The sequence below is a fragment of the Asterias amurensis genome, chromosome 14 (assembly GCF_032118995.1).
Source record: "Asterias amurensis chromosome 14, ASM3211899v1".
Lineage (NCBI taxonomy): Eukaryota > Metazoa > Echinodermata > Asteroidea > Forcipulatida > Asteriidae > Asterias > Asterias amurensis.
Genome location: NC_092661.1, coordinates 16,511,258 through 16,538,962, shown reverse-complemented (window position 1 = coordinate 16,538,962; position 27,705 = coordinate 16,511,258). Strand labels below are relative to the sequence as shown.

At 39.5% G+C, this 27,705-nt stretch overlaps 3 protein-coding genes across 3 annotated transcripts; 1 reads left to right on the top strand and 2 right to left on the bottom strand.

Moving 5' to 3' along the window:
- Window positions 1-7,240: 7,240 nt before the first annotated feature.
- LOC139947125 (hemicentin-1-like) lies at window positions 7,241-12,985 on the bottom strand. The gene has a single exon (XM_071944975.1). It carries the CDS (start codon window positions 12,529-12,531, stop codon window positions 11,062-11,064), a length of 1,470 nt encoding a protein of 489 aa, XP_071801076.1. The 5' UTR covers window positions 12,532-12,985; the 3' UTR covers window positions 7,241-11,061.
- Window positions 12,986-19,973: 6,988 nt separating this feature from the next.
- On the bottom strand, window positions 19,974-21,710 carry LOC139947201 (uncharacterized). Its single transcript, XM_071945071.1, has one exon. The coding sequence runs from the start codon at window positions 21,513-21,515 to the stop codon at window positions 20,070-20,072; it is 1,446 nt and encodes a 481-aa protein (XP_071801172.1). The 5' UTR covers window positions 21,516-21,710; the 3' UTR covers window positions 19,974-20,069.
- A 2,984-nt stretch (window positions 21,711-24,694) lies between these two features.
- Window positions 24,695-26,466, top strand: LOC139947139 (uncharacterized). Its single transcript, XM_071944996.1, has one exon. The coding sequence runs from the start codon at window positions 24,695-24,697 to the stop codon at window positions 26,165-26,167; it is 1,473 nt and encodes a 490-aa protein (XP_071801097.1). The 3' UTR covers window positions 26,168-26,466.
- The last annotated feature ends 1,239 nt before the right edge of the window (window positions 26,467-27,705 follow it).

The following is a 27,705-nucleotide window of genomic DNA, read 5'->3' as shown; positions in this document are numbered from 1 at the left end:
CATGCAAATTTTTACAATATCGCCATCTCTTCACTGCTCGTGACATCAACAGAACGGCTGGACAATAGTGGCCGTCAATACATCAATATCCACCTGTCGTTTGAATGGGCATCTCAATATAGAAAGGTGCTTGTGTTGGTCGTGCTCCAAATGTTTACCTGCGTCAAATTATATTTGCATTGGGAAAGGTTACCGTTATTGGAGTCACAACTATTAGTACATGTACCCAATAATAAATCAGTGTTGTTTTCCTGGTGTGATTTATTTCTTATTTCCCATTCATTTTTTTTTTTGACACCACGATGTTTTGTAACGCAGGGGGCTGGAAAACCAGACATTTAGGGGGGGGGGCAACGTAACTCCTTCTAATTTTTCCCACCATGTTCAGACCAATCATTGTTCGATGTTCCGATTTCATTCAAAACAAATTACAATTGGTTATTGGTTGATCACAAACATTCAAAAATCGCAGCCAAAAGCTGAGTTGTGTTTTATGTACAACGAGTACAAACATAGACAAGATAACAATATCATAAACAACAAAAATATTGCATCTCCATGGTGGGATATCGCAGAAGTAGGCCCGTGAGCATGGATAAACACTATATTACAACTTGTTGCAAGGTCTAGCAAGCTTAAACGACGGGAAAGTGTTTTAATAGAAAGAGGGCAAGGATGGGGGGGGGGGCTTCCTCCTTCCCCGGTACACCACTTGGGGTGTAAGTGTTTCTGCAGCCCTATCTGTCTGGTTTCCACCATCTTTTACAATCCATCCCTGCCTTTAAATTTTCTAAAATTAATGTTCTTAGAGTCCTCACTCTTGAATAGTTCTTGTTACTGGAGAATTCTGGGTCAATTTGCAAAAACAACAATGGTATGAGGAATTTATAGTTGTCGTTCTTTTAGTTTAGAAAAGAATCCTGAATTCTTGCCATGTGAGTATAGCTTCATTCGTGAATGACTTAAGTTGCGAAACTACTTGCTTGTGAGACTTGTTGCCATGCCCTGTGGATAACTAGATGTTTTCCCGAGGAAATTTCATATATTGTGTTATTTTGCGGTAATATTGTATCTTGCACTGATTGTTGAAGTCTTGGCTGATTAAATAAATAATAATAATAATAACGTGAGTGTAGGCCTTCAATAATTTGCCACTGAGCTCAGACGCGTTAGTCAAAACAGCGCCACCTAGCGACTGATACAATAAATACAGCAGCCAACGTCAAAATAGACTGGGCCCCTGTCTATATCCGCACGAGCCTCGAAGAATGACGTCAGACAATCAGACTACCTTCGAAAGACCAAAAAAAGTATTATTTTAAGGCTACATTCTATTTGGTTTTTTAAGTTAAACGTAACGCATAAATTCGATTGTTGGAACTGTTTAATTCTTATATTGTAATCCTATAAAAAATGTAGGTAAAATTATACACAAAAACATTATCATGTCAACATTATTAATTTGTAAATTTTCTACCGTTTTTTTCTAGATATCGCCGGAGAGCATTATGACAATGAATAAACCAAAATGCTTAAACCTGGTGTATTTTCCGTTACTCATCTCCACCAATCCATGGCCCAATTTCAAAAAAGCTGTAAGCAGATGTATTTTGCTTACGGAGCGGCCATTAGCAGAATTTCTATTTAAACATTAAGTTAACCATAAAGCAAAGCAAAGAGCAAGCAAGCTAAGATACCGGGCAGTTGTTGTATTTAGATGACACAAACATCCAACAATAACACACAAGCAATGTCAACCATTTTGCTCATGTGTTGTTTTTTTATCATGTGTTTTATTTTTGCTACACAAAAACGAGGTTTGAATTTCATGTCCGGATTAGTTGCTGAAGCCCTGGTCCCTGCTCTATGCTGACGCGTAGGCCCTTTTCGAAACGACGGCTTCGGCTATAAAAACGGCTCAGGCTAGCTTGGCCCCGCCGGTTGTTTTGACAAATATTTGCACTTGCTTAGCGTATATACGCGCTCGGGGCTTCAGACGAGAGAACGGAGCCTCAAGCCGAAGCCGTGGTTTCGAAAAGGGCCATATGCTGCCGGCAAAAAGCAACGCCCTAAGCAACAGCCACAGCCAAGTTATTTGGACGTGGCTTAGTTTGGCAGGATGTACAGCAACGTAGAACCATGGCGCCCTCAACGTATGATGGTGTTGTGTTCAAGCTGAAGCCGTCACTGTAGCCGTAACTGACAATTCGTTACCTATGTGCGTGACTACTTCGACACTGTGTTCCCAAAACCCTCTTGTCACTCTTACTCCTCAAGGGGGCAAAACAATTCTTTATAATACATTGATTTTGGGATTGAACAAAGAGAAATTGTCTTGAGTGGGACTCGAACCAACGACCTCCGGATTAAAGGAACACGTTGCCTTGGATCGGTCGAGTTGGTCTTTGAAAAGCGTTTGTAACCGTTTTTTATAAAATGCATATGGGTAGAAAGATGTTGTAAAAGTAGAATACAATGATCCACACAAACATGCCTCAAAATTGCGTGGTTTTCCTTTTACCTTGTCGACTAACACGTCGGCCATTTATGGGGGTCAAAATTTTGACTCCCATAAATGGCCGACCATGTTAGTTCGCACAGTAGAAGGAAAACCACGCAATTTCGAGGCAAACTTGTGTGGATCATTGTATTCTACTTTTAAAACATCTTTCCAACCATATGCATTTTATAAAAACGGTTACAAACGCTTTTGTTTTGACCAACTCGTCCGATCCAAGGCAACGTGTTCCTTTAACGTGCCGGTGTCGCATGCAATTATGTCCTCTATGCAATACTATCCGGAAGACATTATTGCATATGAAATAATGTCCGCCGGACGGTTTTGCATATGCAATAGTGTCCGCCCGGACACTGCTGCATAATGCAATTGTGTCCGCCCAGACACATTTGCATATGCAATTGTGTCCGCCCCGTGCAAAACCGTCCTTGCAGTAAATTAAACGCCCTTGGTCGACGCAACACGTTCGCCATTTTTACAAAATATAATATATACAAGCTAAGTGCATGTCATGAATAACATGGGAAATGTTCAGCCGTCGGGTATTCGCTGCAATAACAACAACGTGAATATTCATGCTGCATATTATGTAGGTTCAGTGCATGCATGCTCGCTTAGGCGCGCACATACACGTACAGTCATACACGTACAGTACATGTGCACCGGACGGTTTTTGCATAACCCCGGACACGATTGCATAATTAATATGCAAAAGTGTCAGGAGCAATATTGCATGGCAGACACAATTGCATCTGACACCGGCACTCAAACTGAGCTATCAGGTCATAATATAGGAATCACTGAACATAATTATTACATGCAGTTATTGTTAATTAATTGTAAGTCATGCCAGTGGAGGCGTTTACTGAAATAATTGCATATCCGTCCATTTGGTAATAAAACATTTTTGTAGACGGACCCACTTTCATGAAGGTGTTAAGCCGAAAACATTGCTTAGAAAATTATTTTACTAAGAAACAAATTATGTGGGAACCAGTGGTAACAATGTTATCTTCTGACATGTTGGCTGGTATAAACCTATTTCAGCTAAGCAAGCTTTGTCCGTGCTTAGTAAGTTCTTGTGCTAATACATGCTTTTTGAAAATTGGCCCTAGTTGCTAGTTTAAGGCTAGACTTTTATTTTGTTATTTTACATAGATTGAATATTCCTTGTTCATACAAAAGGCAAGTTGGCATACCCTTTATATACAATTCTTATAGGATCAGTGACCCGTTAAAACTTCATTCAGACAAACGGGAAGTTTCGTTTCCCATGAGTTTTGTTACTTAGTTTCGACACTCCTTTAGAAATCTTTCTGTCTCCAACTTTGCGGTGAGTGAAGCCAATTGTTGAGTGTTTGGTTCACTGATTCATAAAAAGGAACAGGGAATGTATTTCTTCAACTGCTTGTATGGAAATGTCATTTCAAAAGGTTATAAACACATTCTTGTGGGAATCATAGTATAATGTTGTTGTATACACACCGATGAGTTTTACCATAGGGCCTACTCACAGTATAGGCATAATTCACAAAATTGTGAATAAAACAAAACTACAGGCAAATCACTCGGTGGGATTCGACCCCACGACCTTCGCATTGCTAGAGCAGATGTACGTCATAACTATGTTAACATTAAACAGTTTGTTGTTATTTTGTCTTTATAGAAAGTTTCTAAATTGATCACCGCATGATTGCATTGGGCATTTATAACTTGAAGTCAACTTATGATTTGAAAATGATTTGTCATTAGTATTTATTTGAATTGGTAAAGCAATTTCTTCACGGCTTTTAAGTATTTAAAGAAAAGTATGGCTTTGGTTTATATGAAACCCCTCGATTGCCTTAATCCTAATGTCAATGTAGATAATACTAAAGAACATGGTGAACATTAAAGTCACCTGGAAATATAATTTTTTTTCTTCTTTCAAACATAAGAGTATATGCTTACGAACAATAAAACATTTTTTTTAGTAATTGTTTGTCACGATTTATATGTTTAAAAAATATATAAAGTTGTTTGGGGGGCTGACTCCGCCTACCCCTTTTGTGACGTCAATCGAGGCAGACTTTGCCTGCAATGCGTATAGTAAACACACGTGCAAAGTACATATACGTCCAAGTCGTGAGTTGGTACATTTCAAAAAGTGTTTTTCTGCATTCAGCAGCAATACACCTGGTCGGCATTGCCGGAAAAAAATTTTTGTTTTGTTTTTGAAACGTACAAACTCACGACTTGGCCCGTACATGTACTTTGCAATTGTGTTTACTCTACGCATTACAGGCAAAGTCTGCCTCGATTGACGTCACGAACAGCGCCCTCTCTGGTCGGGGTCTACTCTTAAATTTGTAAATAACATAAGAACTGATTTTTTAAAACCTTAGTTAACTGTTTATTCACACTCCACTCATCAAAACACATAATTAGTGACAAAAGCTTTATTTTGAAAAAATACCACTTCCAGGTGACTTTGATAAGGTGGTCGCGTTTTTGAGATTTCGCCCAATATCCGGAGCTTATTCACGAAATAAGAGAAAATAACGCTTCTCAGATTCAAACTTTAACGTACATGTATACCACATTACCAACGTTAAAGGCAGTGGACACTATTGGTAACTGTCAAAGACTAGCCTTCTCAGTTGGTGTATCTCAACATATGCATAAAATAACAAACCTGTGAAAATTTGAGCTCAATCGGTCATCAAAGTTGCGAGATAATAATGAAAGAAGAAAACACCCTTGTCACACGAAGTTGTGTGCGTTTAGATGGTTGATTTCGAGACCTCAAGTTCTAAACTTGAGGTCTCGAAGTCAAATTCGTGGAAAATGACTTCTTTCTCCAAAACTATGTCACTTCAGAGGGAGCCTTTTTTCACAATGTTTTATACTATCAACTTCTCCCCATTACTCGTTACCAAGTAAGGTTTTATGATAATAATTATTTTGAGTAATTACCAATAATGTCCACTGCTCTTAAGTGAATTATTTCTCCAAATGCTTTATATTATCGAAACCTGCTGTAGGTCTCATACGTTTCCATTAATGTTGAGCGTGGTTACCAACCGCATTCCTTCTGTAAGATAATCACAAAAAGTACTGTGTATATCATGGTAAAGGAACTGATGAGCGGAAAAAAAACAGAATAGTGAACTGAACTGATTGTCCAACAACAATTGTATACACAAGCTTGAAATTATCATAAACGATTAAAAAAATGCTTACATAAATAGCTCGTTATGATAAACACACGAATATTATTCTGCAAGATCAGGACTAAAAATATAAAATCAAAAACACCTGTCCTTCAATAGCCAATTATATCCGCTACTATTGTTCAGAGGGAAACTCACAGGTGCATCGTGTTGTTGTGATATTATTCTAAACAATGAGGATCCCGAACGCGCATACTAGAGTGTATTATTTTAAATAAACTGGTTTGGTTTTTAAAGGCAGTGGACACTATTGGTAATTGTCAAAGATGCGCCTTCACAGTTGGTGTATCTCAACATATGCATAAATTAACAAACCTGTGAAAATATGAGCTCAATCGGTCATCGAACTTGCGAGATAATAATGAAAGAAAAATAACCCTTGTAACACGAAGTTGTGTGCGTTTAGATGGTTGATTTCAAGACCTCAAGTTCTAAATCTGAGGTCTCGAAATCAAATTCGTGGAAAATTACTTCTTTCTCGAAAACTATGGCACTTCAGAGGGAGCCGTTTCTCACAATGTTGTATACCATCAACCTCACCCCATTACTCGTCACCAAGAAAGGTTTTACGCCAATAATTATTTTGAATAATTACCAATAGTGTCCACTGCCTTTAAACAAAATGGTACTCGATGAAATACTTTCATATTGTTTTGTAAGGTTTATTGTGCTTTCACACCACGTGTATGAAAATAGACCAATCTCTCGATACATTGTGGTAGTTCGTAGCACACCCCAGTTTTACACCCCCCCCCCCCCCCCCCCTCATCTTCACTTCCTCTGAGATCGGACTAAATCCAGAAATGAATGGTTCGATACATGTACAATACCAACCTTCGCCCCTTCGAAAAATAAAAGTTTATTGCCCGGCTTGCCCCCTATAACAAATGACATAGTACGAGACGGTATAAATGTACGTGTGCCACCTCGACGTGTAGCCCCCCCCCCCCCCCCCCACTTCCACCACTCGGATCCTGCCACCCCATGAAATCGAAAAGAATTCACAACAGATGGTTCAAACTACTGACACACCTACCCGTCTTAAAAAAAAATTCGATTCCCCTCTTGCCTCTTTCCCACCCCCAAAAGATATTCCGAGTTTTACTTGAGTGTGACACCTTGACGTTTAGCAACCCCATTCCTCTTGCCCTACCCCTCCCCTGTGAGAGTGTTCAGACAACTCGTCCGTCGGACAACTCGTCCGTCGGACAACTAGACCGTTCGGACAATTTGACGAATTGTTTATACAATCGTCACACAACTCGACTTAGGGTCAAGACCAAGACAAGTCGAACGGTCGAGCTGTCTCAACCGTCGAAAGTCCGAAAGGTCGAGTTGTCCGACGAACGAGTTGTCTGATATCCCATCATCAATGAAGGGTTCGATTACCCACTTTCTCCTCTCAAAAATGTCTCCCCACCCCCCTTCCCCCACGCAAAAAAAAAAAAACCAGGATGAGACAGTAGCAAGACATCAACAAATATACTGAGATGAATTTAGAATCTACAACTGAGTTTAACAGATTGGCTTATTTTTATTTAGTCTCTCATTTACAATTTCCTTTTTTACGAAAATAAGCTAACTGGAGAAAAAGTATGTGGAAAGTAAAACATGTTTGTATCTATAGTCAAGATCAAGTATTTGAAAATAGGAAAATTTCGAAACATGTTTTGGATTCAAAGAGTTTGAAAACAACTGTTTAAAATATAAAACTATAATTTTAAAATTGTACATACTATTTAAAAAGAGTAATTAGTGCAAGAACGCAAAAGTTAGTATATGAAGTTCTTTTCTTTAACTATACGTTTTTTACAAAATAAAAACCTCGAAAAACACTAATTTTAAAACATAACAAATAAAGCGCAATTTTTGATAATGTTACTTGAAAACAGTTTGATGTAAGCATATTTGTGGCTTTTTTTCTGCATTGAAAACAAATAATTAAAGGCACTCGTCTAAATCATTAATTCTTTGCACAAGGTATACCTTAGTAAATGTCAATGTATCAATATACACAATAAAACTAAAAGTGGAAATTCATTTCAAAATAATGTGGTAGCGTTCTTTGAGATATCACCGGAAATCTGGTACATCGTTTATGTCAATGCAAAAAGAAGATCCGTAAATGGAGTAGGCTCACACAATCTGAGAAATATTTCTCGGTTTGAAATGCTTTCAATCAGAATTTTCTTTTCAGAACTGAGAAGTCTCCCCGAACACCCGAACAATCTACTCCGCGGTAGTAGAATAAAGCAAGAACAAACTCTACAAACTCTACCTGGCAAGTAGATACACACATGGTGTTACCGCAAACCAAATATATATTGATACCTCACCATGCATTGCCTCAAATCCTATATGCTTTCAATCCCTTTCTCTACAATGAACACATTCCTTTTGAGGGAATCGTTTCTCAAAATGTTAAACATTATGAACAGCTGCAGTGCTTCTAAACAAATTTGGCTTGACATTAATTTTTGTAAAAATTACCAAAAGTATACCCTCATAATTATTTTCGTAAATGCCCCATACACGGCGCAAGTCCCATGTGCATGTAATCCTACATTCAACTATCGGCAGTCACCCTTGTCGTCTAACCCTTTCGGTTTTTATGTATTAGCTAGAAAGCCTATCATCAATACACCGATCTTCTCGGTTTGGAGTCAACAATGAAATAATCTTGTAATATTTAAGTCATCGAAATATGTTTTCTTAAAGTATAATTACACTAGAGTCTGCTTTTACAAAGTTTCTACCTCCATGGTTTAACTAAAGTGACATGCATAATTTATTCAACATTTAAAGGTATTATTATTTGTAAAATTGCTTTTTAACGAGGCTGTTTATAAGTATGGCGAAATCTCAAGTCTGCTTATTAAATATTTCCCACTTTTTGTATCCCATCATATGCATAAAATAACAAACGTGCGAAAATTTGGACTAAATTGGTCATAAAGTTGCTTAAAAATAATTTATTATGCGTCTGTTTGGCCAGTGACCGTACCTGGGTCATTACGAATAAAGCTTGACACAGATTCAGGGTCAAACTGACTCGCAAATAGGTCAGGCCCAACGGGACCCAAGTCGATTCTGAACCGGGCTTTTATAGAGTAATCAAACTAAATTTAGATCTATTTTTTGGTTCCTGATGAAAATAGGCGACACTTTAAAAGGAACATAGTTTGCTTTGTTGACTATGTAATGCGTCATGCTAAAAGCTATTTGCACTATTGCTTTAAAAGAGTAAGCCTACATTACCCAAGCATATGAATTAGCTATTAAACTAATAGCTGTTTTCACATGCACGGTATATGGTTCACCTAGCCCTTTTCACAGGGCCAAAACTATCAGGTTTGTTTGTTTGTTTGTTTGTTTTTTTGTGTTTTTTTTTCGCTCCTCAAAATCATTGATATCATTTTATTTTACTTGATTTGAAATGGTTTAATAAAAACAAGACAATCGCAGCCAAAGTCTGAATTGCAGTCAAATCACAAAGAGAAACAATTTGCAAATTTTATAGAGTTAACAATATGGCATCTACATGTTTATAAAATTTAAGCAACTGTTCAAGGACCTGGGTCAGTATGGTCAGGGGTATGTGTCAAACTGACCCGAAAATGTGTGGAACTGACTCCAATACTGAGTCACCTACGGCAGTCCAATACATCTATTTGTAACAAGTCTTTGACCCTGGATGATCCAGAAACGATTCAGGTATCTGACATGGTAGTTTTTAAAGACACTGGAAACTATGGTATAGTTGTTAAAAACTAGTCTCCACAGTTGGTGTATCTCAACATATGCATACCTGTGAACATTTGAGCTCAATCAGTCATCAAACTTGCGAGATATTAATGAAAGACAAAAAACCTTGTCACACCAAGTCGTGTACTTTCAGATGCTTGATTTCGAGACCTCAAATTCTAAATCTGAGGTCTCGAAATCAAACTCGCGGAAAATTACTTCTTTCTCGAAAACTACGTCACTTCGGAGGGAGCCGTTTCACCAACCTCTCCCCATTACTCGTTACCAAGTAAGGTTTTGTGCTAATAATGTCATTATTTTGAGTAATTACCAATAGTGTCCTGTGCCATTAAGAGAAGCATTGATTTCTATAACAAACGACTACAATGCATCACTGCAGTTTACAGAGGTATTTAAACAACAAATCACATCGCACCATTTGGAATTATAAAAAAAAGTAAAACAACTTCTTCTTGTTTTTTTGTTTACTAATATTTGGTTGTCTGTATTTTTTTTTTTTTTTTGCCATCGAAGTAAAACAGTTAAAATTCGTCTTACTATAACCAACTAGTACATCTATTATGAAACCATACTAGCAAGACATACATTTTAAAGATGTACAGAGTGAACTAAGGTTATTCCCAATTGGGTGATTATTAATTAATTAAAAAAAAATCGTTCAAAAAGATTGCATAAATTTGGGTGAGTGGAAATTATAATTTGAAAGGGTTTCTAGTTAAAGACAGTATTTCAGGCCATAACATAGTAACAACTTTGATTGCATATACAAAGCGCTAATCAACGAGTATTTAAAGGCAGTGAACACTATTGGTAATTATTCAAAATAATTATGCATAAAACCGTACTTGGTAACGAGTAATGGGGAGAGGTTGATGGTATAAAACATTGTGAGAAACGGCTCCCTCTGAAGTGACATAGTTTTCGAGAAAGAAGTATTTTCCACGAACTTGATTTCGAGACCTCAAGTTTGAATTTGAGGTCTCTAAATTAAGCATATGAAAGCGCACAACTTCGTGTGGCAAGGGTGTTTTATTTTCTTTCATTATTATCTCGCAACCTCGACGACCGATTGAGCTCAAATTTTCACAGGTTTGTTCATGCATATGTTGATATACACAAAGTGAGAAGACCGGTCTTTGACAATTACCAATAGTGTACACTGTCTTCAAAAGCAAAACAAACAAGAGATGAATGCAAATTTCTGACACCAATTCTACCAGAACAGTCAACATTACCAAAGGTGAACTCACGTGAACTAAAACTTTTCCCCAAAAATGAGAATTTGGTCCACTTGGAGAGAAGCTTTTCTTGTTTTTGGTCTGTAATTATCAATCAAAACGTGGTTGATATGGATTTTGGGACCAAAGTATAAGTTTTGTGGAAAATGTTTGAGATCACCTGAGTTCCCCTTCGTAATTGTTGCTGTTCAAATTACTCTCGTATTGGTACATTATTGTTTTTAGCATTAACCTTAAAAATTTGCAATTTTCAAAAATCAACTTCACAAAACCACACTATTTAGAGCATGACTTTGAAAACAGTCTTCATGTTGCCTTTTTTTATCTACTACTCAAAATCGACGTCTATGGCATGCTCATATGAAGGATTTGACTGTGAGATTGAATTACTCTGAATGCTGTCATCCGGCTGGAATGCTTCGTTGACATTCTCATACCTCGTACCAGCTTCCCCGGTCTCGAAGTCATTCGCAACCTCCTTGTTGGTGTTCTGCATCTGCATGGTCTCCCTGCCACCCTGGAAGTCTTCAATGGGGAGCATGTCACCGTCAAACCCGTCAATGAAGTCATCTTCACCCTCTCGCCTCAACGAAGTGCCCCTTAGTGACTTATTAACGGAGTACCGTAGCCGGTCTTTGCTCCTGCTTCGCGACTCGTCGTGGCGTTTGGATCTATCCACGCAAAGGGCACATGACACGATGGTTATGACAATCAAAATAACGAATCCAATACCCGCGATGATGACTAGCGTCAGCCATGTCGGAAGCAACGAGAGTTGCTCGATCTCCACCGCGGCTTCTCCCACGCCGACATCATTCACAGCCCGGCAGTAAAAGTCCTTCCCGATGTCATCCGTAGTAAGTGATACCTCAACTGAAGACCGGTCTTCGCTGAAGGTACCTGTCTTGTTGACTGGAAGTACGATCGTGGGACCGCTGCTCAGCTCCGGGTAGCCCGATGCCACACACCTTAGCGTGACTACCGATGTCTCAAACAACTGGACGTAGACTGCACTAGGAGTGATAACAACCTCAGGTTCAAAACGAACGTTCATGGAAGTTTCTGTCTCGCAGAGACGAGGAGTGGAGGCTGATGGGTGTGTCTCGCTGCATTTATAGTGGGACTGGTGATCCTCACTCGATAGTCTGACGTCTGCTGAGGTGGTCACCATATCGCCTCTCACTCTTGTTTTTCCCGGTAGCTTGTCTATGGCGTTGTTCTCCGTGACCCTTTCCCAGGCTAGCTCGGGAAGAGGTACACCCCCTCGTGAGGTACATGTCAGAGTTAAGACGTCACCTTGTTTAAATACTCCATTCTGGCCGTCTACTCCAACAGGGCTGCTCTCACATTGAGGGTTTGCAGTAAGAGGTGCTAAAGGAGCATCTAAGACCGTCAGTCTGGCTCCTGCCTCCTGAGCTACAGACATCTCATTGAAAGGGTCGTTCAACAGACATATGTACCTCCCAGCATCCTCCTTCTGTACCTCAGAGATACGGAGGTTAAATTCCCCTCGATCCAGACCGCCACCAAACTGAAAACGATCGAACGAGGCGTGTCTGTTGTAGTTCGGTCCAAGGGTGAAATCCGAAGTCGAATTCTGAACAATGTTCCAGAACACTTGATGACGGCCAATGTTTGTTACGGAGCAGTAGATTGTCACTGGGAAACCCACGGCCGCCGATGTGTCCTGCGGTGACACCTCAAAGGTTGTTGGCTCAGTCTGTGACACCACGACAGCAGCAAGTGTCACCAGAATAACGGTGACACATGACAAGAATGTACAGTACACGGACGCCATATTTGATTGCTTTTGACGAAAAGTCAACAGGTTCACTATACAACTAATCCAAAGTGAAAGCTCGGTGTGTTCTTGCCACTAGTTATCCCTCACAGTATGGTCGTGAAATGACTCGCTGTATTCGCGAATTATCGATTGTATTTCACCGTAGAGCAAGGCTTTCACCACCACACAGTTAAGAAATATAACACACGCTCTCTAATCATCAGTAATTACAAACCTTCATTACAGATGCATTATATCACAGTGGTGAGGACGACTGTCAACGTCAGTGATGGGAAATCTTCAACCGGTGAAAATGTTCTCGTCTGAGTTTAGGTTTAGACGAACGAGTGCCGAACCGTGAGGGGAGTTCACACTCAAGTCGGGGTTGTTTTTGGATGGGCTGGGCGCGGTTGCGTAAACATGACCTGTGACAGTGAGAGGCCTGTACTGTCAATGCAATACTCCCACAAATAGTACACTTTCCCTCAAGGCCATTCTAAACTTATAAACTTCAGTATTATATTTCAAATATTATCGAGCAATATTTTAAAATACCATTCTGACTTTGGAAGTGTCCACTTATATCGAATAATCTTGAGGAAAAAAATACTTAAAGTTTTGAAGTCGGTTTTTGTAAAAACGCGTCTGCTTATTGTGGCACCCCTTCAAAGCAAAATGCATTGGTCCGTTATAGGTGTCTTTTGTTCTGGTTTTAGCTACACTACATGTACTGGATGAGCCTTGCTTGTTTAGCTTTCACTGGGTATAATCGGCATAACAATAGGAGATATTGGGCGTACTATTGGCGAAGGTCGGGGGTTGAGTAATCTTTCATGATCTACGTGGGCTGTATCTTATAAAGGCATGTGGTATGTACAATGGTACAAACATGGAGGAAGAAAATGACGTCACAAAGTTGCAAAACGTGTTGAGTAAACTCTTCCCAAATCTCGCGCGACTTGACAATTTTGGTGACATGGGACATAGTATTATTATTATTATTATTATTATTATTTATTAGGCCAAGAATCAAGGACAGTAAATTTTCCCCAAAATACAGTGTGTACAAGCATGGTACAAGTAAACAATCGTTGGTTGAGCAACCAAGGAAGACAACATGGGTATATGGGGGACCTAAACAAAATAGGCTGGTGTATAAAGCGCTCCGCCTAGCTCTCGCAACTTTGGCCCGGGTTCGAACCCCGGCTAGGTACCATGGCACAATTTCAAAGGGCTGCTTAAAGACAGTAGACACTATTGGTAATTATAAAAAAAAAAACGTCTTCTCACTTGGTGTATCTCAACATATGCATAAAATAACAAACCTGTGAAGATTTGAACTCAATCGGTCATCGAAGTTGCCAGATAATAGTGAAAGAAAAAACAAGCTTGTCACACGAAGTGGTGTGCTTTCTGATGCTTGATTTCGAGACCTCAAGTTCTAAATCTGAGGCCTCGAAATCAAATTCGTGGAAAATTACTTCTCGAAAACTACGTCACTTCAGAGGGAGCCGTTTCTCACAATGTTTATTATTATCAATCTCTCCCCATTACTCGACACCAAGTACGTTTTTGAGCTAAAAGGTATTTTGAGTAATTACCAATAGTGTCCACTGCCTTTAATTAACATTGCTTAACATTTTTCAGCTAAAGCAAAAGGAGCATCACGGCACCCGTTGAACAAAATATTTCTCGTAATGCATGAATTGTTTGGCGTTTAGCCATATGGCAAGTCTCTATGGGTGTGTGTTGTATATATTGTGACTCACTACAAAAGAGCTGGAGTTCACGGTGTTTTTGAGGTTGCTTTTTTGTTTCTGTTCAGGGCAATACTGGTGACTCTCAAGTGGGCGGATACAGTGTTTTGCACCCTCAAATACAGAACACGAAACGCTATCAATACAGCAAGCCAAAATTCTGAGTCAAGATTTCTATTCAGTGAGGAGTATTAGTGGGTGGTATAGGCAGAACCACGGGGCAGAAACTACTTTTGTTTATGTGGGGCAATGGGCCTCGACGCCCATCTCACCTTAATTTGCATTATCATTTATTTGATGACATTCACTGGTGGGTTAAACTATTACTGTGACCCATGTAAAATATAACATATAATATCCTCACCGTGCACATTAATGAAAGCATTTATTTTCATATGAAACAGTATATATTAATATAAAATGAAATAAAATATGGTCCAGTAATCCACCCTTTCATACTGACCATCCTTTGTCCTCACCATTATCTCCCATTTGTTCATAGCCAGCAATTTTTTCTAAAATAGAAACTTTGATTGGCTATAATTTTCCCGCTCTTTCTGGATCCCTTCTCTTAACCCTTTGCTCCCTTTGTTCTATAAATGGATATGTATTTGTTTGTACGTGTTTATGCCTCTGAAGAAGGTCCGGTTTGGATCGGAAGCTAAGGCCATCTACCCTACTCATTTCAAATAAAATATAAAAAAACATAATGCTTATTTTGGTGTTTTTATAATCGTTTGTTATTCGCATAAATTTATTTTGCTTATACAATTTTTTTTATAATTTTTTACAAGTCGTTGGTTTTGTATGATTTCAATACTAATAATCGTTTATTATAACAGAACAGGAAATGTATCTGGAATATTATGAATAAAACATGAACCGAAACTACGAACGGATTATAACTAAGGCTTACGCATTCAAAGGCATTGTATGGGATTGACAGAGCTGACAAAATAGTCCCAGACACCGTTGGTGGTTTGTGTGATCAACCACACACATGAAATAACAAACCTATAAAAAGTATGGTCTATTCAGCTTTCAGCTTTGTGAATAAAATAATATAATGAAAACTATACACACTTTCAGCTTCACTAAGTGCTCTTAGTTTGGGTTGTAACAACCAAACTAAGCTGTTGCATTTTTTGTTTGTTTATGATTTTCAGGTTGAGTTTTTTTTTCGAATACTCTGATGGAAATATTTCACAGACAAAAACGGCTCTGGTTATGTAAACTTTGTAAAGCTTTCAAGTTAAAGGCAGTGGACACTATTGGTAATTACTCAAAATAATTATTAGCATAAATCCTTACTTAAGTTGGTAATGAGTAATAGGGAGAGGTTGATAGTATTAAACATTGTGAGAAACAGTTCCCTCTGAAGTAATGTAGTTTTCGAGAAAGAAGTTGTTTCCACGAATTTGATTTCGAGACCTCAGAATTAGAATTCGAGGTCTCGAAATCAAGCATCCGATGAAAGCACCGTACTTCGTGTGACAAGGCTGTTTTTCTTTCATAATTATCTCGCAACTTCCACGACCAATTGAGCTCAAACTTTCACAGGTTTGTTATTTTGTGCATATGTTGAGATACACCAAGTGAGAAGAGTGGTCTTTGACAATTACCATTAGCGACCAGTGTTTTTATATCGTGATGCATGCTTTTCATACCAATCCCGTATAATACGTTTAATGTGTGACACTTTTAGCTAACAGTTATGGTACCATTTTAATATTGACTGAATTATTATTAAAAAAAAGTTTAGATTCTAGTTTTGATTTGGCGATTTCAGCACGTGTTGTAATCTTTGATCATGGTGCAGCCATTTTGGTCTTTCATTCAAACCAAAGTAACCAAACCGAGGCTGGAGGAAAAGTTAGTCTGTCCCTTTTCACGAATTAAAGGAACACGTTGCCTTGGATCGGTCGAGTTGGTCTATAAAAAGCGTTTGTTACCGTTTGTTATAAAATGTATGTGGGCAGAAAGATGTTGTAAAAGTAGAATACAATGATCCACACAAACATGCCTCGAAGATGCACGGTTTTCCTTTAACCACGTCGACTAACACGGTCGGCCATTTATGGTTGACTCCCATAAATGGCCGACCGTGTTAGTTCGCACAGTAAACGGAAAACCACGCAATTTCGAGGCAAACTTGTGTGGATCATTGTATTCTACTTTTAAAACATCTTTCCAACCATATGCATTTTATAAAAAAAAACGGTTACATACGCTTTTTATAGACCAACTCGTCCGATCCAAGGCAACGTGTTCCTTTAAGAATTGAAATTATTAGCGTCATTGTGTACAAAGGGAATGTAACCAAGATGGCTACTACAGTGTGACAAAATGTCAGTTACATCATATCAGCATGACCGTGAACAAAAGGCAACATGGTAGAGGGACAATTTTTGATTCAAAAGACCTTTATCACGCTGTCACCATATTGGTCATGTTCCCTGTTTCCATAACAGTAATGAATGCTAACGTTCATTGCGCAAACATGGCACCAGATTATTGTTTCGTCCAGCCTCAGTTTGGTTACAATGAGTTTGATTGATTGGAGAATCAAGAAAGGTGTATACTTTAAGACACGTCTATATATCACACAACAGTAACCAAACTAAACACATTACTGAATGTGTTGCCACTGAAAGTGTACCTTTTTTATTTTTAACTAAATGTAAGCCTACCCATTATTCTGGAGGATTTGCATTGCAACTGCATGTTTTTACTGTACACCTTTAGACCCAAACACCTTTACCGCACAAAAGTTATAAAACAGAAAACAAATTATGTCTTTAAGAAGCGTTAAATACATAATGAAGTATATGGTAGTTTAGACTTAAGCTTAAAGGCAGTGGACACTCAAGTTGGTTATTACTCAAAATAATTATTATCAACCTTACTTGGTGACGAGTAATGGGGAGAGGTTGTAGTATAAAACATTGTGACAAACGGCTCCCTCTGAAGTGAGGTAGTTTTCGAGAAAGAAGAAATTTTATTTCGAGACCTCAGATTTAGAATTTGAGGTCTCAAAATCAAGCATCTGAAAGCACACAACTTCGTGTGACCATGGTGCGACAAGGGTGTTTTTTTCTTTCATTAATATCTTGCAACTTCGACGACCGCTTGAGCTCAAATTTTCAGAGGTTTGTCATTTTATGCATTTGTTGAGATACACCAACTGTAAAGACTAGTCTTTGACAATTACCAATAGTGTCCAGTGTCTTTTAATACAACACTAGACTCTTGAAAACAGCGTTCCCACCGATGACATGATGAAAACCTATCATTGACCGATAGTTGTGCCTGGTGCACACACGCGATTTTGCATTGGTTATAGCCATGTCAAACGAGGCAATTTATAGACAACCAGCTCCAGGCAATCCCGAAGATGAAAAGGCAATCATAGAAATTATCACCGTATTTTTCTTGTGAATCGTAAGAAATTGATTGGAAAATGGTTTTACCCCCATTCAAATCGAAACTAGCAAAACAACGAACCAAACTATACACCCGCACAGCTACCCAATAAAAGCCATTTTAAACAAGCAGCACTTTTACGAGACAAGCTAAGCTGACTTTATGGAACAGAAATATATTAATCACTTAGGATAAGTTTCGTCACAAAATGAAGCTAGGAATATGTACTGCGATATACAACGAGAATAACGTTTCATGTTTTTAAAAACAATAATGTTTGAGCATTAGCAGGTATTAAACAACATTTGTACAATTTGCATAGCACTTTTTAAATTGTTATTTAGTAGGGAATTTTCGAATATAAAGTCATTTGTAAATCTTTGAAGGAGATATGCGTATATGCTTTTAACGAATCCCAATACCTTTTTTCACGAAAGGTGGCGATTCAATTTCGAGTAAACAGCGCAATAGTTACATACCCTGGTACGTTTCACAGTCATTTATGGCCTGCAAAGCACCAGTAATATAACATTTATTATGTACACATCAAAGCTGACAATTAAAACTTCATTTAAGGAACACAGTTGATTTGATCATAATTACTGAAATCGTGTTCAGGAAAATTCATCCAAAAACTTTACAATTTCTACGATGTTATTTTATATTCAATGAGCCTTTTCTTTTAACACAAACAGCGCTATAAAAAGAACATAATCAGTCGGATTTTAACTTTACTTAAAAATGTAATTTAAAATTTAAAAAAAATATTTTCAACCAAAATTATAACAAAAGTGTATTAATCTTCTTTGCACACACACAAATATTGCCCATTCAAATCTCAACGAGAAATGATGGGCTTTCTGAGTAACGCAAATATTATTTGTATTTATTTATAATATATAGAGCTCCTCTACAACAAAATACGTGACACTCAAATATGGATATTTCCTTATATTTTTTGAAAAACAATTTTGTTGTTGCAAACACTAACCAAAAGCCGAAGCTGAATTCACCCAAATCGTTTCTGGCCAGAGTTTTGTATCCATAAAGCAGAGTCTTTCTCGTATCGTCAAACTGTACAAATGACATGCTGTCAGTTTAACTTGGAACCTGGGGCACATTTTATAGAGCTGCTTAAGCACGAAAATAGCTCGCTTATTTTACACATGTTACTGGCCAAAATTTCCTGCCATATACATTGCTTATGACTGGTATAAAGCTGTTGTTTACTTAGCATTACAATTGAGTGGAGTCTTGAGTGATGTTACTAAGCAATGAAATTTTTGCTTAAGCAAAATATTTTGCTTAAGCAGCTCTATGAAATTGAGCCCTGCTGTCCACTAGCTTATTATAATGCACAGGCGCCATCTTTGAAGACACCATAATGCATGTTTGGAAACCCAGTTAACAAATAAATTCAAGCTGCCAATATAGGTGTGTATACCGCAATTGCTTCAAAATTGGCCCGCACTGATGGTAGCAAATACTTGTTGCTTGGACTCGGTTGGGCCATGCATGTAGACCTTTATCACGCTGTCAACCATCTTGGTCATGTTCCCTGTTTCCATAACAGTAATGAATGCTAACATTCATTGCGCAAACATGGCACCAGACTATTATTTCATCCAGCCTCAGTCTGGTTACCATGAGTTGGAATGGAGTAAAATCAAGATGATCACCACACCGTGATAACGGTCTATAGACCACTGGCCCAAGATTCATAGAGCTGCTTAAGCATAAATTTATGTAGCTAAGCACAACAAAATTATGCTTACCAGAATAAGGTTACCAGCCAGACTATCATTCCACAACAATGTACAATCTGCGACTGGTATCTTGCCTATTTCTGCTTAGCACACAATAATTGTTAAGCAATAGTGTCTGCTTAAAAGCAACTCTATGAAATTGGGCACAGGACAACAGGATCTCCTTCGAATTCGGACCCATGTTTCAAATTTGAATGTGAGCAGAATCTTAAAGGAACACGTTGCCTTGGATCGGACGAGTTGGTCTGTAAAAGGCGTTTGTAACCGTTTTGTATAAAATGCATATGGTTGGAAAGATGTTGTAAAAGTAGAATACAATGATCCACACAAATGTGCCTCGAAATTGCACGGTTTTCCTTTTACTTCGTCGACTAACACGGTCGGCCATTTATGGGAGTCAAATTTTTGACTCCCATAAATGGCCGACCATGTTAGTTCGCACAGTATAAGGAAAACCACGCAATTTCGAGGCACATTTTGTGTGGATCATTGTATTCTACTTTTACACCTTTCTACCCATATGCATTTTATAACAAACGGTTACAAACGCATTTTATTGACCAACTCGTCCGATCCAAGGCAACCTGTTCCTTTATAGTGGAAGAACTTAAGACAAATCTACTGGGACAAAATCTGCAGCAGGCTCAGGTGAATGCGGTACTATCTCGTCCACTTCGAACACCTCATTGACGTTCTGGTAGCGTGGGCCAGCAGTCTCCCCCGTCTCGTAGTCGTTGGTAGTGGCCGTCTTATCAGGATTCACGTGTGCAGACTCTTGCCCACCCTGGAACTCCTCTATTGGAATCATGTTATCGAAACCATCGTCCTCTTTCTTCATCGAAGTCGGCCTAGAGGAGTTTGAACTCCTGGTGGCGTCGTCGTACTTTGATCTATCAACGCACAAGATACAGCTAACCAATATGATGAAGATGAATATGACCGCGGCAATGCTGCCGATGATGACAAGAACCAACCACGTCGGGATTGAAGTCGACTTCAGGACGTCCATCGTATCTTCCCCTATGCCGTCCTCGTTCTCCGCTCGGCAGTAGAAGCTCTTCCCGACATCGTCCACTGTCAATTCAACCTCAACCAGGGACTTGTCGAGCTCCCCGAGTGGGTAAACACCCGATTTATTCACGGGGAGCATGATGGCAGGTTTACGAAAAATGGGGGGGTTGCCGTGCGCTGTGCAGCTCATCGTGACCTTGACTGTGTCCAGTATCATGACGTTGACCACGTTTGGAGACATATCGACCTCTGGTGTGTACAGAACGTCCAGGAGGGATTCGGACCCAGTGAACGGCGTCATGCAGGTCTGAGGTTCCATCAAAGGATGCTCCTCCGTACATTTAAAGTACGACTGGTGATGAAGACTAGTTAGCTCGAGTGACGTGGTCGTCATCACCTCATCGCCGATCACAAGCGTTTTGCTCAGCAGTCTTTCCTTTAGGCCGTTCGAATAAACCACCTCCCACGACAGCTCGGCTAGGGGTACGCCCCCTTTAGAAGTGCACGTCAGCTCCAGTATATCCCCCTTGATATATTGCCCAGACGTCAGTACGCTGTTTCCCAATGGGTCCCTTTGACATTTCGGATAGCCAATATCAGGGGCCTCGGCACTGTCTAGGACGGTCAGACTTACTCCGGATTCGATCGCCGAGGCCATGCCATTCGAGGGGTCGTGCACAAGACAGACGTACCTCCCGGCATCTTTCTTGGATACGTTTGAAATGCGAAGGTTGTACTCACCAATTACGTCCCCTACTATCTGAAAACGCGCGTAAGAGGCGTGCTCGTTGGTGAAGGGGCCGAGAGTGAACTCTTCGGGTATGGCATCTCCACTGGCGTTCTTGACGATGTTCCAGAACACCTGGTAGTTACCTCGGTTAGCGATGGAGCAGTAGATAGTCACAGAATATCCGACTGCGGCAGTCGTGTCGGTCGGACTGGTAGAAAAGATGGGGATCTTATCCGATTGCACCAAAACGCAAGAGAACACCACCATGACAGTCATAACACTCCATAGTTTCGTATAGTTCATAGACGCCATGTTGGTTTCAAAACTCACGACTGCAAAATGTCCTACTCCCACAGTGATCTTCACGCTCTGTAATACTGATGAACTTGACGGGTTCTCTGACACCAATAAAATCAAACAAGTTCACGATAAATTCCAACAAGTTCTAAACCACGCCCAATACACAAGGTTCCCTTCAAAACATACAGTGAGTGTGGTATGCCCGTTTAGTAGGCGAGTTGTAGCTATATAATTCCCAGTCGCACAGTCATATCGAACACCCTTTTTACTAAAATCAGTCATCTGAATCAAAAGGTGTGACTAAAGCACTGGTATTGTTTGGTACTGCCAAACTCAAACGCGCATTATGAGAGGTCAAGGGTAACACTTTTGAGACTTTCTATTCAAAAGAGTTGAATAGACTGATTAATATACCGTTTTTGGCACAGACTGGGCTTTTGGGTTTGTTGACTGCAGTGAAAGCTGGCCCAAATTTCATAGAGCCGCTTTAAGGCACTGGACACTTGGGAAGTGTTTTGGCACCTTTGGTAAATTGTCAAAGAACAGTATCCTCACTTGGTGTATCCAACCGTACGCATAAATTTAAAAATCGGTAAAAAATGTGTCAAACACTTTTGATAATTATCAAAGACTAGTCTTTTACTTGGTGTATCTCAACATTTATGCATAAATAACAAACTTAATGTGAAAATTTGAGCTCAATTGTTCGTCAAACCCTTGTAACACGAAGTTGTGTGGCTTCAGATGATTGATTTTGAGACCTCAAATTCTAAACCTGAGGTCTCGAAATCAAATTTGTATAAAATTACTTATTTCTACTCGAAAACTATAGGTTACTTCAGAGGGAGCCGTTTCTCACAATATTTTATACTATCAACCTCTCCCCATTACTCATTACCATGTAACGTTTTATGATAATAAATATTTTAAGTAATTATCAATAGTGTTCACTGCCTTTAAGAATAATGTGTCCCCGTTTAGCTATATAGATATAGAACTATGAGTAGAGTTTTAAAAAACCCTGTATTGGGGGCACATACTGTTTGTTTGGTTGTTGATTCTGCTGTGGGAAAAGCAGGTCTGAGGTTTGGATACGGAGGTATGTATGGGGGAAGTCTAGACTATTCATTTGAGAGAATAGTGCATCCCCTTGGGCACAGCATTCCTCTTAAAAAGAAAACTCAAACGATTTGAAAACTGGTCTTTATTGGCACGGTGTACGTGTTTTGAAACCCGAAACACATTTTTCTCCTCAGCCAGAGAAAAATATTGGTTTACAGCCCGGGATTGTGATGGATATTCAAGGTTTCAAGCTTTATTGTTTCCACAGTAACGAATGCAATACAGGCAAAATATGTACATGTTCCAAATAATACAGTTAAAGGAACATTACAGAACTTGTAAGAAACAAAAATCGTGAAGGTCACAGATTTACATAAAGCTTATGATAATAGTTAAAAACATCCCTTGCAATTATGCAATGCAAAGTTTGTGACCCAATCCACAAGTGGGGCTCTTGGGGCTGGCCCGAGGTGCACTGGCGTCACCACAGGAAGGCTCACGTGGTGACGTGTCTGGGTTTTTTTCCTGGTTCGAGGACGAACGTGGGGTAATTGTGTGCCCACGTTCGTCCTGGAAAAAAAAAATATAATACGCAACATCGGGGGTCGACCCAGGGAAGCTAAACGAACGCACCCCATTATTAGCGTTCTAAGTTTTGAACACAAAATAATGGTGTGAAAAGGTACAAAATCCCGTGTGTCCGAGATATCGCGCGATTACACGCATGGTCGTACCTATATGAATACCAACCATGCAGTAGGAGAAAAAAGCACCGGAAATCAACAGCGAACTATTAAAGTAGGCTGATATATATAAATAGACAAGCCGTTAATTTTTTGTCGCATCTATAACAGCATTCCGACTCTCCTCGCGATTCTCGTGACACTGGCGATGTTCTCGCGAGACTGATGTTCTTGCAAATCTAGCGATGTTCTCACGAGACTAGCGATGTCCTCACGAGACGTGTAGATTTCGGTGACTTTTTTTCTGAGAAACCTGTGACCGCACTAAGCAAGTCTAATTTAAATTCGGACTACTTAGTGCATTTGACTGATTTTTGTTGTAACTTTTGACACAGATTCTGGGCCACAACAGACCAAGAAACGGGTCAGGCGCAACAAGACCCACTGATCCGGATAAAACCAAACCAACAGCGGACGAGCCGCCAATTACAGGAAAGGATACAAAAAAAATATATACAATTAGAAATATTCATATAGCCTATATAAAAAAAATCTGATATGTACAAAGTTAACAATTAAAATAGAATCATCTTAGGAAGAAAAATTAAAGCATACATTGAAGATTAAGTAAAATAAGATAGGGAACAGAAACAGACCACCATGAACGACTGCAAAAATATTTTTAAAATAAATTTTAAAAGCAAAAGCCTACATTAAATTATAAAGAGAATAAACGATAAAAAGACAAGGGAAATAAATATTAAGAGGTGCGTATACGGTTCAAGTCTGGCACTGTGGAGCCGGGGTGCAATACAAATTAATTGTTAATGAGCATGTAATGTGTAACAGTCGTTTACCTGGCTGGAACATTAGACTACAAATCAATTAGCTTTAGGGGAACAAGGGGATGCACAATTTTAATCGAACCAACATTTTAAACATTTCAAAGTTTTATAAAAGCTTTTATCCATTTTTAACATCTCAAAGGTCCATACTTCAAGTTGGACCACATTGGGCGTGGCATGTGCCCTGCCTCCCTTTAGCTACGCCATTGTTAAAAAAACCTTTGTCTTTTTATAAAGTGAAACTATTCAAACAATTTCTGTTTCTTTCTCTTTTCTTATTTGCACTGAAAACAAAAATACTTTCTGCGCGAGTTTGGGCAGTGTTGATTTTGTGACGTGGGACTGTTGTTATACTATACGCTGGGTGGAGTCTATACTACTTGAATCGAACACAAAATGGTTTCGAGTGTCAAGGTTGTTTGAACAAAAGTGTCTCTTTGATGTGCAAAAAGGGATCACTAATGTCTGCCTACCTATGTGATACACGCTTGCTACCCAGTTAACTACATACCCTTTAACCTAAATACTTGGAACAATATTTTAATAACGCAGAGTGGGTACAACTAAACTGAACAGTTGCATCAGAACAAGTTTTTTCAAAATGGCGGCAGATTTCTCAATCGTTGTTGTCTGCCTGTTAGTTGCCTTCCATGCAGTCTCGGTGTCCGTTGCTCAAACTGTTGATCAGTTCTCGGAGGCTGGTGGGTTAGAAGGAAGCACAGTGCGGCTGTTTTGCCAAGTAATCGACCGAGGAAACTACGGAGTCTTCTGGTACATTGAAGCTGGCGAATTGCTGATCTTAAGCTTCGATTCTGCCGACTACGTTACGAATCGTCCGAAGTTTAAAATTGAAGAAGACTTAACGAGTGGATACTTTAACCTCACTGTTCGTGACTTAAAGATGGCGGATGAAGGTTTATACGAATGTCTGTTGTCTGATGGGACGTATACCATCAACGGAAAGCCAGGGACGGTTAAGATTTTGCCGCCAGTGGCGCCTCCTGGAGACCCCGTATGCTCGCCGAGCTACAGGACGCCTCTATCTGAAGGGGATGAAATTTCGGCGTCCTGCACGACCGCCAGTGGAGGAAGACCAAACTCACAGCTTACATGGCAGGGTTTGAACGGTCAAGTGGGTCTGGCCGGTCATGGGCCTAACCATACCGTGATATGGGACGCCACACCGGCAGATGATGGGGCCGTGTTCACATGCCACGAGGAACACCCTGCACTAGATGGCTACGACAGATCATGCACAATTGGACCTCTCATCGTACTCTACGCACCCTCGGTGATGATTTCCCCATCGCACCCAAAATCCAAACTTGGTGAGTTGATAACTTTAACATGCTCTGCGTCAGCCAACCCACCCATACAAACAATACATTGGTTTCACGGGAATACTTCTCTCCCCATCCCGATGTCTAATTCTACCAACTCGACCACTTCTCGCTTCTCCATCGAAGAAGAGCGAGACTCGAACGGGACTTTGCTCTCATCACATCTCAACATCACCGAGGTAAGAAACGAAGACTTCTCGACCGAAATAACGTGCAGAGTGTGGAATGCAAATGCTTCAAGGAACATAACCGTAACACTAAAAAGCCCTACCGTCCGGGTAAAAGATAACAACGACGTGGATAATAACTCCCTAGCCCGGAATCCCCTCCTACTCGTCGCCGTCGACCTATCGGCACTCGGTGGCCTCGCTCTAATCGGGATTCTGTTCCTCGCCGCGCCACATCTCGGCTGCCTGGTCAGCGATTCCTACCGGCAAAAACGGCGGGAAAAACAACTACAAAAACAGCTCAAACGGGAGAAGAAACTCGAACAAAAGGAGAAGAAACGTTCATCAAAGAGGGAGAACAATTTAGTTCCGATTCAGTTTGAAGAAGCCGAGCTGGAGATGTACGAGCAGCCGATACAGAGTGGTTTGCAGGACAATAGTAACAACAATGCCGAAGAAAGCGCGGGAAGGACCCCTTCGGACCATTCAAGAAACACCAGCTTGTCGAAACTCAGTAATTGCGTAGTTGAAGTCGACAACACGATACTCGAAATTACATCTCCCTAGTAGTAGTTCATAAAAACCCCGGGTGAAGCAGTAGTTCTGAGTTACAAAGTTTTTGCAAAAAAACGTTGTTTGATACACTGCAAACACTGAGGTGTTAAATATGACACCATGCGCTTGTCACATACTTATATAGATAATGAAGAGAGAATTTAAAGGCAGTGGACACTATTGGTAATTACTCAAAATAATTGTTATCATAAAAACTGACTTGGTAACAAGCAATGGGGAGCTGTTGATAGTATAAAACACTGTGAGAAACCGCTCCCTCTGGAGTAACGTAGTTTTAAAGAAAGAAGTAATTTTCCACGAATTTGATTTCGAGACCTCAAGCTCTAATTAGATCTAGAGGTCTCGAAATCAACCATCTGAAACCGCACAACTTCGTGTGACAAGGGTGTTTTTTCTTCCATCATTATCTCGCAACTTCGACGACCAGTTGAGTTCAAATTTTCACAGGTTTGTTATTTTGTGCATATATGTTGATATACACCAAGCGAGAAGACTGGTCTTTGACAATTACCAATAGTGTCCAGGGTCTTTAAATAAAATAGGGTGTTGAAATAACACCAATGTGATTTTTTTGCAGAAATAAGTGTTTGTCTCTTCCGTAGATATAATGTGACAACACTTGTGGTGTAAATTGTAACATCCCAGTTTTTGCAGTGTTCGCCATGTTTCGGTAAAACAAATGTTAAAATTCACATGTTCCCAATTGAAACACAGCCAAACAGCCACGGGCTTAACGTCACTAAATTAATCGAGCACACAAAATCTGCTACAGGCACATACATAATCCTGCTTGCTGAAACAGGTTACCAGCCAACGTTTCATAGAGTTTACTTTGATGCCACTGGTTCCCAACTCATTGTTTTGCGTTAGCTAATAATATTAATAAATCTACTATATACGCGGTATTTTTAAGTGTAGTTTCAACAGCTTTATAAAACTTGGCCATGCTAGTTTGCTTGAGTTGAACGGTCGGCTCAGAAATAGGTACCGAACACCACACAGCCCAGTACAGGTCTATTTGTGGATTTATCGGGAATTTCAAATTGATGAATGGTGTAAAAAGAGCCTGTGATTTGTTGCTGTTGTATTATAGCTTGCACGATTTTACAGATAATCAATTAAAATTGCTTTATATTTCACAGAGGGCACATATCTATATTAAGTTTAAACCAGTGAGAGAAAAAAATGTGTTCACCCCAAAAATGTGTATTGCAAGCTTTGCATACCAAATTAAGTAATATTACGTGTAAGCGTATGTTATTGTCATTGAGCATAATATCAATATTCATACCTTGGGTATAAAAACTTATTTCATTTTCCCTAAACACATTAATCAAAGAGAACTGATTCTCAAAAACGCTGTATACTTTAGAAAGCTGCTGTACAACCAAGTATACTTGGTTAATAGATATTCAACCAGGGGTCGATTTCACAAAGAGTTAGGACTCGTCTTAACTCGAGTAAGGACATGTAACTGGTCCTAACTTAGGATTAATCTTAAGGTCTGCATGCTACAGTGCAGGGTTGGG

Excerpts from the sequence above, each read along its gene's own strand:
- LOC139947201 (XM_071945071.1), bottom strand. The coding sequence starts at position 21,515 with ATGGCGTCTATGAACTATACGAAACTATGGAGTGTTATGACTGTCATG.
- LOC139947125 (XM_071944975.1), bottom strand. The coding sequence starts at position 12,531 with ATGGCGTCCGTGTACTGTACATTCTTGTCATGTGTCACCGTTATTCTG.
- LOC139947139 (XM_071944996.1), top strand. The coding sequence starts at position 24,695 with ATGGCGGCAGATTTCTCAATCGTTGTTGTCTGCCTGTTAGTTGCCTTC.